Source organism: Callorhinus ursinus, unplaced genomic scaffold (genome assembly GCF_003265705.2).
Source record: "Callorhinus ursinus isolate GAN/ISIS: 27379988/994484 unplaced genomic scaffold, GSC_fseal_2.0 scaffold3, whole genome shotgun sequence".
Classification (NCBI taxonomy): Eukaryota; Metazoa; Chordata; class Mammalia; order Carnivora; family Otariidae; genus Callorhinus; species Callorhinus ursinus.
Genome location: NW_027397065.1, coordinates 87613901 through 87630732, shown reverse-complemented (window position 1 = coordinate 87630732; position 16832 = coordinate 87613901). Strand labels below are relative to the sequence as shown.

The 16832-nt window shown below is 43.8% G+C and overlaps 1 protein-coding gene across 3 annotated transcripts in view; it reads left to right on the top strand.

Moving 5' to 3' along the window:
• The window catches only part of ADCY2 (adenylate cyclase 2), a 412639-nt gene that overhangs the window by 99962 nt on the left and 295845 nt on the right, over positions 1-16832 (top strand). For all 3 annotated transcript variants that reach the window (XR_012377669.1, XM_073891097.1, XM_025867481.2), the window contains exon 3: positions 5975-6136. Coding sequence is in view for 2 of the 3 variants with exons in the window: in XM_073891097.1 (XP_073747198.1) it covers positions 5975-6136 (162 nt within the window). In the remaining variant the exon portion in view is untranslated. The remainder of the gene's footprint in view (positions 1-5974; positions 6137-16832) is intronic.

Here is a 16832-nt window from a genome sequence, read left to right as displayed (position 1 = left end):
CCAAGGAAGGAATTAATTCAACCTATGTACTCAGAATCATGACTCTAGCCAGCTATATGTTGGCTGGATTAGGGAAAGGAGAATGTTGGAGAAAGGGAGATCCATGAGTAATTGGATAAAGGGCTCCTGTCTTGCCATGAGTGATCATCAGTAAGGAAATGCTAAGTAATCTGGTGCATCCATTACTAATGGAATATTTTGTAATTGGTAAGGTGGCTCAGTCGGTTAAGGTTCTGCCTTCGGCTCAGGTCATGGTCCCAGGGTCCTGGGATCGAGCCCCACATCGGGCTCCCTGCTCGGCGGGGAGCCTGTTTCTCCCTCTGCCTCTGCCTGCCTGCCTGCCTACTTGTGCTCTCTCTCTCTCTCTCTCTCTCTCTGTCAAATAAATAAAATCTTAAAAAAATAAAAGTAAATCATATATTCACATCTACAGACTTGGGAAGATGCCCATCATGTATAATTCAGTGATAAAAAGCAAATTGCAGACTAATGCATATAAAGGCATCTAACTTATCCATCAATAAAACCTGTGCGTCTATGTGCACGCACGTGTGTGTGTGTGTGTGTGTGTGTGTGTGTGTGTGTGTGTGTGTGTGAGCTTGGTGTCAGTCAGGACCACATAAGCTGTGCTTGAGGTTTCAGGGGCTTACCGCCACAAAGGATAATGACTCATTCAAATGAACACAGGTCCATGTGGTCAACTGAGGAGATCTGCCTTTCACTTGAGACCAAGACCGGGAGAAACCCTTAAGTCATGTTTTCATGATTGCCAGAGAGGAGAGGGGGCTTGGTAAGTGGTGCACTAATTTCCACCCACAAGACACCTATGACTTCTTTCCTCTCACTGCATTTGTCAAAGAGAGTCATATGGCGCCATCTGACTTAGAAGAAAATGCTCAATGCTTCCCAGAAGGAAGAAAGTTAGAAATATTTGGTAATGAGCCCTAATGATTACCAGAAGCATGGAGAATGGGGTGGAATGGGCAAAAACAAGAAGGCTATATACTCTGCTTCCCTTGTTGGGAGATGGGGAGAAGAAGGAGTGACAGAAAACTATGGAAGTGTATTTTTTAACATATGGAAAAGTAATGAGCCAGCCTAGTGGAAGTAAGGGTGGAAAGGAGCAGACGGACAGATGTAGATTGCTGGAGTCCTAAGGTAAGAAGACATTGTTTTTGTGTGTGGACATGAAGAATTGTCAAAGGTGAGGTGTAAACGTTTGCACCTGGCTTGTTGGGGACGAAGACATCGTGGGTAGAATTGCGTTAGCCTGCAAGAGGAATAGGTTTAAGAACATAAAAGAGAAACTCCTACTTTGTTTGGAATTTATGGAGCAGGGGCACCTAGGTGGCTCAGTTGGTTGGGCGTCTGACTCTTTCAGCTCAGGTCATGAGCTCAGGGTGATGAGATCAAGCCCCACGTTGGGCTCCGCACTCAGTGGGAAGTCTGCTTGAGATTCTTTCTCCCTCTGCCCACCCCCCACCCCACACTCATGTGTGCTCTCTCTTTCTCTCTCTCTCTCTCTCAAATAAATAAATAAAAATGAAAAAAATTATGGAGCTTGAGGTTCAAGCAGACCAGTGGGAAGATGTGACTGTCTTGCAAAAGGCAAATGGCAGGCTAAGAGAAACACTTCAGATGGTTTTACTGGAATGAGGGCTGCCACCTCAGATATTGTGCTGATCCGGGATTCTGGACAGGGTCTCCATCCTCAGATCAATGGCTCCTCTTTCTTCAGCCTCTGGATAGAGGTACATTCAAAGGGAATCTGTCATGGAAATGTCCCCATGGTAACATGGAAACCCAAGTGCTTGCATTCGCCTTTTTGGAGCTTCTAACCCACACATTCTTTAGATGTGCCAAATCCATTTCGGTTTTACATATGGCCTTATTTGAAGTTGCTTTGGAAAGAAGGCTAAAAAAAATAAATAAATAAGTAGAGCCCTCTGGAGTCATAAGAAATGAAGACTATTCCCCCTGTGAGACTTGAAACCACACTTGACTTTCTTCTTTCCCCGTCTAGCCTGTGGAGTGCTCCCCAGGTGCCCTGAGCTGAGCTCCTGAAATGCTGCCACTAAAATTCAAAACTTGATTTAATATGACTTCCTTAATTGACCTTTAAAAAATTGATTTTGTCATCTAAAAATGAACACTTAGCAGGAGCAACTGTATTTGGAAAACAGAATGTCTATTCTCCATTTGGTTACTGCAGATAAGCCTTCGATGTGCTTCCCTTTCAAAGCCCAAAATGTCTGCGGAAGTGTATATTAATTGAAATAATGTGAGAGTTTTAGAGCTGTCCAAAATTAAGCTGTTCAGAAGTTATGGTAATTTCAAAGAACTGCTATAGGTTTTTGCATTAGAAGAAAAATGTGTAGTTGTAAAAGAGAGGCTCTTTGTTGTAATTGTAAATTTTGATACCTGAAAATATTCCTTTAATACCTCTTAGAGGATATAGGATTTTGCATTAATGCTATGTATAGAAATTCATGTCTTCATTGAAAATATTTGGTGGATCTTAGGGATTCCAAAATCAATTTAATTTTCTCAATAAGCCATGACAGTGCAAGAGTTGTTTATCTCATTCTCATTCCTAAAAGAAACTTTTTCTCTAGTTTAGTGGCTGTGAACCAAGCTGATCCTACCCCCTGGGAGACATGTGACAATGTCTGGAGACATTATCAGCAGTTGGCATAACTTTGAAGAGGGGAATGCCAAGGGCATCTACTGGGTGAAGGGAAGGAATATTTCTACACATCCTACACTGCACATGGCAGTGTCCATCACAAAGAGCTATCTAGTCCCCAGTGTCAATAGTGATGAGGTGGAGAAACCCTGCTTCCCATAATCTGTACCCCTATTCAACATTTAAAAAATGAAACATCTGTTTTAGCTCCTAGTGTGCCAGTATTTAGTATAACTCTCTTCTCTGATAATTTTGCTAAATGCTCATTGTTGTATGTTATTTATCATAACTCATGCAGTAAACACAATCTGAAAGTTCAATGTATAGAAATGAAGGGAATATGAGCCTATCTTTGGAACGTGAGCAGTTTTGTAATGATGATTAAAAATCGGTCCAGCTTATTGAAAGAACCCAATATCAGAGCCAAGACGTTGGGCACTTCCTGTGGTTGTCTTGGCAGGAGGGAAGAGTGTTTGCTGTCTTTCCATCTCAGACTTGTAGAAGTGGTTCGTGGGCACTTGTATCTTATGTTAGGCTTTCAGCTTCATGAAATTTCCATCAAGGGAGAAAAATATTGCAAACTCTTTACTGAGAACACGTGAAGAGTTAAACCCGTGGATTCCTATTTAGGATTTGACACTGACTACTTGGGGAATATTGGCCAAGTTCCCCATTTCTCTGGGTCAGTGATACTGCTTTTGGAGAGAGCAGGATGCAGCGAACAGCCCCCTTAGTGCTCTTGTAAAGACTAGATGAGATCACGCATCTGAAGAGCGGGGAAGGGACATGTATGCCAAGTGCTCCATAAATGCATGTCCTAGTTCTTATCAGTTTTGAAATCTGATTTGGGGTTCTAAGAACTCATTCTGTATATTTTCTTCTTGGGAAGATGGAGGGAGGGGGCTGCCCCAGTCTGCCCTTGTAGATTGGCACCTGGCTCAAGGGGTGCCTCCAAAGTGATGCCTAGTCTCTTTCCATCTATACTAGGTGTTTTGGTTCATAAACTGTCTAACAACATAATTTTTCCCATTCCATATACAGACTAGAAATAGAATGCTAAATAATAATACTTAACCGAAAAACATCTTCATAGTCTTTTTAAAGAGGTAAAATTAAAAAAAAAAAAAGTACCAGAAAAATAGTATGGCCATGGTGATCCTTTGGCCCATGTGTTTTGGCCCAAAGTCCCTTATGAATAGACTGAATTGGGAGGAGATGGGCATGAAACAGTTGGTCCATGCCCAACCTAGGCTCCCTAAGGAGGATTTCTGGACACATTTCCCCACTTGTGGTGGAATTCTCCTTGGCTGTCATTCTGAGACACCTGAACTTGCAGGATCTTAGAGAAGAGGATGTGGGGACCCCACCCCATTGTCTTGCTGGAGTGGGGCTAGGTACCCCTTCTCTCGGGCAACATCAGCTATAAAGCAATGGCTGATCCACGTGACTGTCCCTTCCCCTGGGCTGTCAAGTGCCTGAGAGCCGGGATTCTGCATCCATCCTCTGCCTCCAGACCCTCACTGCCTCCTCTGAGAAGCTTCATATGTGCTTGTCTAGTGAGCAGGTGTTTGGGTTGGAATCCCCTAGAGAAAAGGAAGGGGCACGTTTGTGAGATCCAAATTTCCTTTTATGTCGTGCCCCCTGATCTTTCATATGCTCTTTTGTCTGTGATGGTTGTATGCATAGAGCTTACGTGATACCACTCTTGCACAGTGAAATGGTGACCGTTACTTTTCGTTGTAATATGTGCGGTGCGGACCCCCGTGTCTATGCAAGAGGGGGAATGAGCGTGAGCCTGGTGTCCTTCCAGGTCTTACTCTCTTCAGATCCACCAGGAGCAGGGCCCACATCCTCCTTGTGAACACATATCTTGACTCACTGCAGAAGAGCTGGCGTGCTGTCTCTGCGTCCTTCCAGCTGCACTGGGATTTGGGGTTCCTTGTGATGCATGGATCACTCTGAATGTGGGACGAGTTCTTCCCTTAGCTTTGCTTCTGTCCTTGAGTGAAGAGCCATGTGGCAGAGCTCACCAGATGCCACTCTTCTGTTTCCCTGACCTCGGCTCTTCCCACTTGATTTATCACCTTTTAATCCTTCTCCATGTCCTTCTGCCTCTGCTGCTTTTGATGTAATGAAAATGGCCTGTTTTATTACCTACTAAACCATTTTACTTTCATTCCAAATCTTTCTGTGAGCTTTCATATTGATTTATTTTTTATCAAGGAGACATTCACGTAACATAAATTACCTGTTTGAAAAGGAAGAATTGGATGGCATTTAGTACATTCACGGTGTTGTACAACAAACACCTGCATCCAGTTCCAGAAAGATTGTCATCACCCAAAAGGGAACTCTGCTCCTAGTGGGTAGTTACTTCCCACTTCCCCTGCCAACCTCCACTTTGTTTTCTGCCTCTGTAGGTTGATTTATTCTAGATACCTCACAGAAATGGAACCTTACAATAGGGGGTCTTTTGCCCTAGCTGCATTCACTTAGCATAATGTTTTTGAGGTTCCTCCGTGTGAAAACACGTATCCTTACTTCCTCTCTCTGGCTGATTAGTACTCCACTGCCTGGGTACACCACAGGCTGCTTCTCTGTTCCTCCACTGGTGGACATTTGTGTTGTTAACACCTTTTGCCTATTGCGAATAGTGCTATTACGTATTACGAACGTGTGTGCGCATGCATTGGTTTGAGTACCTGTTTTCAGTTCGTTAGGGCATGGACTTGAGAATGGAAGCTCTGGGTCATATGGCAATTGTGCATTTCACTTTTTGAGAAACTGCCAAACTGTTCAGTTTCGTAACAGCTGAACCATCCCTAAGCTGTTTCATTTTGTTTGTTATGTGGCCACACTGTTTGAACTTTACAGCTCCCAGCTCACCCAGATAATACCTGTCCATCCTCCATGGGTCTCCAGAAACAGTTTGAAACAGAACTCAGGAATCCAGATGTGCATGCTGAAATGCAGATACTAAACCCGGGGAGTTTAGGACCCGCTTTGCATCCAGATCCAGAAAGTGCTCAGAGTTACCTAATGTCTGCAGTGGTTTGGGTCTCAAAACTGGAAATCCCCAAATTTTGAAAAAGGACAATTTTTCTTCCTCATGATAGTCCTTCATTGTAATCCATTGGGTTTGTCTGAACACGCTGTCTTGTTTTATCATAATCCTACTTTCTAAATGGGTGCTGGTCATGGTGTTTGGTGCAGCCATTAATGGGAAGGAGAGGGGGAGCAGTGGGGGAATGGGGACTCTCTGTGACTCTCCCTGTTCTTTTCCCATAGGTATCGTTCTTCCTCTTCATTATCTTCGTGGTGTACACCATGCTGCCCTTCAACATGAGAGATGCCATCATTGCCAGCGTGCTCACCTCCTCCTCCCACACCATTGTGCTGAGCGTCTGCCTGTCGGCCACGCCGGGGACCAAGGAGCACCTGGTCTGGCAGGTGGGTGCACTTCACCTCTGCCGGCCCTCACCACCCCACCCTGCATGCCAGGGGTGCCGTGTCCTGGTTCCAGGTGGGACTGTTGGTACCTGGCAGGTGCTCAAGCTCTGCTCTCTGCTGTGGACTCCAGTGTTTCTAGTGGATAGCCAGCCACACCTGCCTTCATCAGTGGAATCAACACTTAGCAATCAGCATCAGTGAAAATTAGAAATGGTGGTTCCATCTTGCTGATTGCTGAATGGTGGTATGATTGTGAGGCTTATAAGCTATTCTGACTATTTTAGCACTTTTATTTTTAGAGTGAAAATAACTTACACAATTAAATTCATAATTCTCCCCCACCTCTCTCCACCTTGATATCTGAAACCCCTTCTTTACGGAGGAGAAAAGATTGCTCCATTTCCTAAACTTCTGGCAGGTCCAGGGCATGCAAAAGGTCTTTAAAATGCCACGACAGCAAATTTAGCTTTACTAATAAATGGCATTTCAGAGAAGCCATTGTATTTAATTAGTTGATAGCATTTTAAAAAGCGATTTGATTTCCTGCTATGTACAGCTGTACCCTCATCTGTACCTGAGGGTCAGTGGTTTGGAGTTATTCTTGAGTTCCTTTTTTTACGTGGAACAGGTATGATTAATTTTGCTCTATTAGACTCAAACATTTAAGAAAAGCAGCCATGGTGTAAAACGCGGGAGGCCCTGACAGAATTGGTTAACGAACAGCACTGCTGTTGAAAGGGGATTTTAGATGTGGGTCACGTGAGCCCCGTGGGGTCTGAGAACCCAGTTTGTCATTCAGTTGATGGAATGCTTTATTTGGAATCTTGAAATGGAACTGGAGGCTCATCCTTGGCTGTCTAGTAAACCCTCTGAGTTGGAAAGCTCTCTAGGGATCCCTTTTCTCAATATTCCTCTCCTAGAGCTCATAACACAGTGTTCAGTAAGCCCTGCATTTGTGAGACATCCTTTGTTGGCACCGCATGAGCATGAGCGCCCTGGCCCTGATTCTGCGCGGTGGGCCGCAGGTTGATGCGATTCTGGGTGGTGGGCCGCAGGCTGAGGGATTCTGCGCAGTGGGCCGCAGGTTCACGCGGGTGGGCTCAGACCAGGAGGCAAGCCTCGTCCTTGGGTGCATGCCCTGTGACTGAGCGGAGTAGCCTATACCTCCCAGGATGCACAGGGAGACTGGTCAGGGACTAATCAAATGGAAGCAAGAAGGTGGTGGTTTATGAAAAGAAGAAACAATCCAGCTGTGCCTGGGGACAGGTGGGGAATGTGTTCCTTTTTATAGGAGCTCTGTCCTGGCTTTGCTTCCATCTGCTGCATGGCAATTTCCCTTGAAAGTATTTATGGGACATTTCTCTTTTCTCTGATAAATTCACTTTGCCATTCTCCCCGTAATGGGGCCTGGGTGGTGGGTATGTTTTTGCAGGAGGAAGGAGTATGTAAGCTGCTCCGCCAGCTGACAGTATGAAAATCACTGTGGGAAGGTCCTTGCCACGTGGGCATCAGGACTCTCGAGCGTGTTTTCAGGGCTTATGTCACCTTCCTGGTTTTAGGCTCCCCTGGAAGACATCCCTTGAACATGTCGTACCTGTCTCTTCTGCCCCTTCATGAATAAATAGTGTCTGCGGGGCAAGTGTAATAGAAAAAAATATCTGGGAAATGAGAATTAAGATACATGCCTGTAAAGATTAAATGGGGTTAAAAAAAAAGGGGGGGGAAGTAAGTGCTTTGTAAAGACCCTGGTTTATTCTAGGTCATTACATACTATAGTGGGTTTGGTCTTTTAAAGCATTTTTAGTTTCTTCCATTAGTTAAAAAAAAATTGGGAAAGAATACAATCTTAAATATTTAATTAGTCAATTTTCAAAACAAAGGAAGATAATTCTTATCAGTGGACAACCAGAGATGGGATAATTCTGGAATAGCAGAAAGAAGACAAGCTTTTCATTCCACATTATTTCATAGAAGAATAACATTGAAAGGAGCAAAAGAATGGAATGTCAGCTTTTCCTTTCTTCAGAAGTAATTTCACAGTGATTCCAAGATACAGGAAAGACAGGAGATGCTGACAGATTAAAAATGGAAGGTCACTGGTAAATTTCAGAGTAATGAGAAAAAGACCTCTAAATACCTTTGGCCACTGTAGATTATAGGACATACAACCTACAAATAGCACTGGTTTGTGATGTGAGAAGAACACTTCACTGAGTTCTGTTTTATTTTATTTTATTTTATTTTATTTTATTTTAGAGAGAGAGATTGAGAGCATGAGCGGGGGTGGAGGAACAGAGGGAGAGGGAGAGAATGAATCTTAAGCAGGCTTCATGCCCAGGATGGAGCCAGATGCAGGGCTCCATCTCACAACCCTGAGATCATGACTTGAGCCGAAATCAAGAATCAAATGCTTAACCTGCTGAGCCACCCAGGACCCCCACTGAGTTCTGTTTATGAACCATGTACATAAATTAGAATGCTATAGATTAGGTGGTTATTTTCCTGCCGTGTAATTGTTTGAAACAAAACTACATAAAATAAAAGATACTGGTTTTCTATAAAAAGGTTTGCCCATGAATGATGATCAGTGTCACCCTGCCTTCCAAGCCATCAAAGAAGGAATGCATTTTATTTAGCATGGATCTGTATTAAGAATATATGTTCACTTAATTTTTTGAACATTGGTAATCCATCAATAGCATGTAATGTTTCTCTGTTAACCAAAATGCTGACATCATAGAAAACCCTATTCCCTTCCATGTTGATTAACAGAGTTCATTTTTTTCAGGAAATTTATTTTCCCAGCATTTGACTTGAAGTAGAATTCAGCTTCAGGCTATGCTATATCACTGAACTGAGGAAATTTAGTTAATAACTGAAAGTCATGAATGGTAATTTCTAATGCATTTAAACATAAAGTATAATCCCTAACAGCTTTTTTAACTTTTATTTTGACACAATCACAGACCCATCAGTAAGTTCCAAATCTAATACAGGTAATTTTTTTTTTCCTAATCCATTGAAAGATGGGTTGCCAATCTAATGTCCCCTTGCCCCTAAATGCTTTAGGCTGCATTTCCTAACAGTTCCATTCTACTCAACCATAAGGCAACCGACAAAACTGGGAAATTCACATTGCTCCGCTGCTGCCATTCAGATTCTTCCAGCTTCCCCAATAACGTTCTTTATAGAAAAGGGCCCGGATTAGAATCCTGCAATGTTGCAGTGTGTTCTCAAGTCTCTTTGGTCTCCTTCAGTCTGGAGCGACTCCTTAGTCTTCTCTTGGCTTTCAAGATCTTAACACTTTTGAAGATTACAGACCAGTTATTTCGTCAAGTGTCCTTCAGTTTCAGTCTGTCTGATGTTTCCTCAAGAATAGATTCAGGCTATGCATCTTTGGCAGGAATCACAGAAGTGATGGTGTGTTCCCATCATGTTCTATCAGGGTCTCATTATTTATGCTGGTCATTAGTGTGATGGTGCTGTCCACCAGACTTTCCCACTTTGGGATTACTTTTTGTTACTAAGATGTATTTTGTGGAAAGGTACTTTGAAACCAGGCAAATATCCTGTTTTATTTACTCGTTGATGTCCACACTCTCTTGTGTTTCTCTGTTCTATACAGTGGGTTATAAGCCACGACCATCACTATTTATTTTGATACCTATATGGGCTCAGACTTGTCCCAAGGGTGCCCCGTCAAGCTGGCTTCTGTACCTTTTTTGATGTGTCCCTCTCAGTCTTGGAGCACTTCCTCACTTTCTGACACAAGAAGATGTTCCAGGCTCATCTCATGCTTTCGTGCCATGGCTCTGAAACCCATCATCTCTCCGAGGAGCCCTGGGTCTTTTTCTTGAAGAACGGCACTTGGAAGCAATCTCTGGGCTTCAGGTCTTTCCATTCCCCATTTGGTTGTCAATACTCCCAAGGCAAGGTTCACACGCATCTACACCTACATCTACTTTTATCTATCCATCCATATTAAGTACCATGACTTCACACTGGTATTTTCAACCCGCCATGGGTTCCATGCCAGTTTCCTCCCTTTCCATTGTAACTCCTTGGCTAATAGTGAAAACAGTGTAGTTGCCATGATCCTTAATGTATTTATTTACTGGATCAATCCCGGTATGGAACCAGTCTCCTATCTCAGTTCCCACCCCTACTGCCACACAGGTGCCTTCTCACTTCACCCAAATTCCCTTCCACTCACACATGCCCCCCTTCCCTGGCTCAGGCTCTGACACCCCATCCATATGAGGTCCCCTCCCCCAACTGGCGCTCTGTCCTCTGTGTTTTCCCCATTGTAGACTCTTCTGGGACCCAGCCCAGCTTTATCACTGTGGGCAAGTTTAGCTTCCCTGGTCCCCTGTATGTGCAGCTGTTTCTTGCTCTGCCTGATGGCTGGGGGCTGAGTTATTCAGGAGAGAAGGAGGGGCGCCTGGGTGGCTCAGTCAGTTGGGCATTCAACTCTTGATTTCAGCTCAGGTCATGATCTCAGGGTGGTAAGACTGAGCCCTGCTCATGCTCCATGCTCAGCAGAGAGTCTGCTTAAGGTTCTCTCTTTCCCTCGCCCTCTGCCCCTCCCCCCGCTCATGCACACCCTCTCTCTCCCTCTCTCTCTCCCTCTAAAAGAAATTAAATAAATAAGTAACTAAATAAAATGAAAAGGCCTCATTCAGGAGAGAAGGAAAAGGACAAGAGCAGGAGGAGAGGATGGGCCCAGGAAACGGAAGAGAAGGAACACACTTTGAGCAGAGTTTACTTGTGGAAGAGAAAGAGATTCTTTTCAGCGGCTCTCTGTGATCCCCTTCGTCCTAGTCTCTCAACTTTTTTTGCAACTTCTTCATCTTTATTTTCCTAACTGGGTTCCAAAGGCCAGTTTTTCTGGAATCTGGGACGATCCTTAAATATCAGGAAACTTAGAGAAGAGCAGTTTTATGTGGTCTGTATAAGAAGAATGTATTTTTATTTTTTAAAGATTTATTTATTTTAGAGAGAGGAGAGGGGCAGAGGGAGAGGGAGAGAGAGAGAAAATTTCAAGAAGACTTCCGGCTGAGCGAGGAGCCCGACACGGGGCTTCATCTCATGACCCTGAGATCGTGACCTGAGCCGAAATCAAGAGTCGGATGTCTAATCAACTGAGCCACCCAGGCGCCCCAAGAAAAATATATTATTATTTGTCAATCATAAATTTTGTGTGAGCACCAAAAGTCCTTAGCAATTGGTGGTTAATTAGAAAATAAGAAGTTCCCTCGTATCAATAGGAGATCCTGCATTTGACTCTGAGAGCAGCAAGGAGTCCTTTTTGTTTATGGCTATATCCAGGCCAAGGGAGACCGAAGTTAGGAAAACAGCCTGAAACCTCCCCCCTCGTGCTGCGGTGCCACCTCCTGCTTGAGCCCAGGGGTGAGGGTGGCGGTTGCTCAGCTCTGAGACAAGATTGGGAGGCTGAGCAGAAACCTTGCCTCTCAGTCAGGGACAGTGGGTCCATTGCTCAGGAGCCTTGGTCCAGCCTGCAGCCTGTACATCTTAGATGCACCTGCTGTCTCTTCGCCGTTTGCCAGTCAGCGTCCCTGCCAGCAGGGTACTGAACCACGCTCAAGGAATTGCCAAATGGCCCTGTCTATTTATCATGATTACATTTCCTACTTGAAGCTTACTTGCTTTTCCTATATTTTCATTTCCTTCGTATTCATACCACATTCTAGATTTTCATGTCATGGAGCTTTTATTTTCCCACGAGACAAGGAGGAATTTGAATATAGATTGATGTACACAAGGCAGGTATATGGGAATCCGTATTTATTAAAGAAGATAAGCTAAAGAGTGCTTATTGATTTTCTAACAGGGTTACTCATATTTCTGATAAATGTTTTAGGATTCCTTTATGCAGTGTATACTTTGGTACATTTATGATACAGTTTGAAAAGCAATTTTAGTTTGGACCTAAAGTAGAAAACAAACCCATCATCTGTGGCAAGAGTGTAATCAGGAGTAATGCAGCTTTGTTATGCAACTGATTCCTCTTCGGCATAATTCAGGAACTGTATACTGGCATCTGGAATTAAATTGCATTTAGGATCTAATCTGAGAAGCTGAAAAGGAAAATAGCAGGTTACCAGCTGCCCGGTTTCTGACTCTGGAGGAGACTAATTGTTGAGAATTTGGACCTCCCTTGCTACTGTTTTGTTTTTGGAGAAGTGAAGGATATTAATATTTTCCACGAAAGGGAAGGAAGGAGTCTGTACCACTATTCATTTCGTGTAGCATCTAGCTACCAATTGAGTATGATCTGTGTCCCATTTTAGCAAGCTGTCACTTATGGGTTCTAAAGACATTGTGATTTGGAAGGAGTCGGGGTAAGCATGGAAAAGAGGCAGAAAGAAGAAAGTGTCTGATGTGACTAAATCCTGAAGCAAATCTAAAGGCACTGCACATCCCTCTCTCCCTGTTCCCTTCCTGTCCTTCCCCCAGCCCCGCAGGAATCCTTACCTCTCCTTTAAATGGCAGGAGCTTCACACTATCATCCCATCAGAGAGAGTTTGGTGGAAGGAGTGAACAACACAATTCACATTTTCCTGCAGGGCATCCTATCCCTTTAAGAATGCTCTGGCACTTTATAGAGTGAAATGGCAGGAATGCTCAACAGAGAACTTTCCTGGTGATAATTAATTATTTTACCAGGATGGTGGAATGAGACCTAGGTTTATTTTTCAACATTAGTGAGGCTCTTTTGAGAAGGGGCTAGAACGAACAGAAGTAAAGGGAAGCCCTATTAGACCATGAGTTTTGTTTTGGAAGTTTGATCAAAGGAGCAGGAAAAAAGGAGGACTTCTTGAAAAATAAGCAATGCCAGTCGGTCCCGCTTTAGTGGTCTGTATCCTCTCCTGGATTCTGTCATTGGAGCCCTGCGCACTCTGTTCATTCAAAGCACTGGATTTATATCAAATATGGTACATTACAGAACTATTACAGGTTGACTAGCACACTCATTGACTGGTATTTCAACAGGTGATTTTCCTCACGTGTTCTCCAACCCAGGCAACCCTGTTTCATTGTATACAAAGATCGGAGGCTCTGTCCATTCCAGGTGTTTATTGTTGAGGATAATTTGTGAAAGATACTGATTCTAATCGTTTCTTAACCCATCTGTAATTGATCTTCAAAACCCCTGGAAGACAATAAGAAAATCAGCACCCCTAGGGTGAGTCACACAGGACTCCTTCCTTGTACTTGCAGGATGAATGATGGATCTGTTGACTTGTATGAACTTGAGAGAAAAACGTATCTACAGCTTGACTTGAGCAAGAATTTCATCATGGTTATAAGGCATCTCTTTAAAGAATAGAGAAACCCAATGATTTGGTGCAGCAGAGAGAGGATGTACACACAGTCACTGGGAGACAGGCCTGGAGATGTTCCTAGTTATCTGTCGTGCGGGAATAGTAATAATAGCTTCTTCCGAGGGCAGCAGACATGATTAAATGAGATAAAAAAATGAAAAGGAGTTAACCTGGGCCAGGTGCATGGTTAGTGCTCATAATCATCAGGTACTAATAATAACGATGGCTTGGTGATGTACCTACAGCATTTTCAATATGTTTGTGGAGTGCGTCAGACTGGGCAGGCTGGGAGCAGAGAGAGGAGATGTACTTTCTGTCTGTTTTTACAACAATAATCACAGCATGCCTTCTCTGCGAATAATGTGCATCAATTTTTGCCTCTCCTAGGAGATGTAAGATCTTGCTCGCCAGACACTGGGTTAATCATTTTTGATATCCTTCTCAAGCAGCTTGTGAGTGTTTTGATGTGGCAGAGAGTGCAGACTGGTGGACAGAGCAAGCACTTTGGTCTCAGATAGACTCACTTAGGATTCTGTTGCTCCCCACTTTATAGCTTTGTGCAATGCTCATGGAGGTGGACCACCCAGAGACCCCTCAAGGAAAGACTTGTTGTCCACCTCTTGGGGGTGTTGTCGGCAGCTGACTTTCAGCCCTTAGACTCTTTAAGGCTGTCTCAGCTGCATAGAGCTGCCAGCTCAAGGTTATGTCTTTTCAAGAATGGCCTGCATCCATGACTGATTGTGGTGGGCATATAGATTCTATCCAGTCTGGACCACTGCAGGGCAGTGCTGGTGGCCATGTAAACTCGGGAGTTTCTGTGGATTTCTCTAAAGTGGGCCTGCATCACAGCTCACTTTCTGCCTCTGCTTAGTCTGGCTTCCTTCCCTCCCCACAGCCATTGATCCCAAGGCCACTCCCTAGTAAACACTGAACTCTGTCTCAGAATGTGCTTCCTGGAAGACCAGCCTGCAACACTGCATGAACTTGGACAAATTCTTTAGTTTACTCATTTTTCTTTACCGTAAAATGGTGGCAGTATGGGGGACTGCCCTGGATAGTTGCTGGCCTTGGTGCTGATTCAGTGAACTGGCATGTCTGAAGAACCAGTTATCAAATGGGGCTGGTACTTAACCCTTAATAAATAGTAGACAAGCAGCAGTGATGCATTTTGCTACGTTTAAATGATTTTTACAGAAACTAAGAGTAATGGGACATAAAAATATTTTGGGAAATGTGTCAATAAGCAAATTCCCAAATGGCCTATGTAATTGAGTAGGGCAAGGGTTGGATTGTACATGAGCAAACCCTCAGGGCAAAGGTCTGGACTGGTAGACCATCTCTCGGTGTGCCCACTCAGACTCAAGGCAGTGAGCTTCATCCTGCTGAGATACTAGAAGCCCACCCTCTAGTAACGAGTGGTTTGGAAGTTTTGCTAATGCCTGAGGATCTGAGCTCCTGTGGGTTAATGGAACGCCTGGTCTTGGAAACCTCTGAGATAGAGCTCACCCCTTGTCAAGAGTGAGAGGGAGAAGTACAAGAGGAGACATTTATAGGGTCACTTTGAGCAGGACATCTTGGGCTTCTGTGCCATCCTATCTCTGGAGTGTCTTGTTCTCTGGGGAAGCCTGCTCTTGTTCCCCAGCCAACCTTGGGGGTGCATTTTACCCCACTCAGAATAGCCACGTGGTTTAGGGTGGATCTGGCCATCCAGCGTGTCAGAGGGTGGTCAGAGGGACATGTACCCGTACAGCTCTGTGTCTTCGTTTCACTTGTACCACCGCCAGCTGAGGGGGGGGCGCAACTGTAACAAAGTACCACCAACATGGGTGCTGAAAACAACAGCACTTTCTAAACTGTGAAATGTATTCTCTCGCAGAAGTCAAAACCATGGTGTTGGCACAGTCATTCCCTCTAGAGCCTCCGAGGGAGAATGCGTCCACGCCTTTCTCTAGCTTCTGGTTGTTGCTAGCCGTTCTTGGCATTCTTTGGTGTGGGGCTTCAAAATTCCACTCTATGTGTCCATCTTCAAATGGCCTTCTTCCCTTTGTGTCTCTGCATCTCCTCCCCTTCCGTCTCTTACAGAGACACCGGTCATTGTCTTTAGAGCCCTACTCTGAATCCAAGATGATCTCACACATTCTAAACATGATTAACATCTGCAAAGTCCCTTATTTCAAAAAAGGTCATATTCTGAGGTTACTGGTAGGGGAGCTTTGGGGGCTTCTCTCCAGCCCACTAGAGATACCAACATCCACAACTGGACTCCGGCTCCACTCCGCTCCTAGCACAGACTGGTGCAGACCTTCCATGTAGTCTCTGAGCCAGTGGCTGTGGGGTTCCGCTTCCCTTGCCTGCTCGGATACGACTAAGCTCTGTGGTGCATGACATAGCAAGATACCTTGTTGGAAGATATTCATGGTAACACATAGGAAAGTAAAGCAAAACTAGGAGAATTTAGAGGGAGGAGACATCAGGGGATTCCACTCTCATTTAAACAAAACTGTCACATCTAGAGGGCAAGCACCAAGGATTCCTCAGGAATGGATGCAGGTAGGTAGGGCATCTAAACATCAGCCATTGGCTCATTGTCCCCATTTTTAAAAATCGGTGATATGGTCATGTTTTAAAAAGTTGAGAGAAGGGTTTCTAAAGGTTTCCAGTGAATACACTTCTTCCGACAACTTGTGAATTCTCTCATTGCTTATAGTAACTTTTTATTTGCTCTTCTTAGGTTTTCCAGATATATAATCACGTAATTTTCAAGTGAATTTCCATTTTTGGAGTTCTAATTTTCTTTCCAATTGCTTTGCCTAGTACCTTCAGAAAAAATTAACATTAAGGTGGTGGTAGGAGACACAGTTACCCATTTGTTTTGTTTTGTTTTGTTTTTTATCTAGTAGGATTGATGTCTGTCCTTTAAGCAATATGTTGGCTTTTGGTTTAAGTAAGTTTTATGCTTTGAAGGAAGTAACCATCTATTCCTACTAGAGAGGTCTTATTTTCTCTTTTGTTTTTCTTTAAAAATGGATCTTGAACGTATTAAAAGATAGTTTTTGTCGCCTTGGGCAGGATTGTATGATTTCTCTCATTGTGTAATATTGAACATTCTTGAATTTTTGGAATTAACTCAGTAGGTGATATTGTTCATCTATTTGATGCTTGATTCCTTTGGCCAATAACTTATGAAAGATTTTGCATTTATTTTGACTGTAATAAGAGCAAACAAGCAGCACTGGCCTTGGGCCAGGGATGGTTCTGAGTGCTCTACTCATGTATGAGTACCTTTCATCCCAAATGTTCCTGTAGATTAGACTAGATTAGATCAGATGCCATTCCCCTTTCTTTCCTAT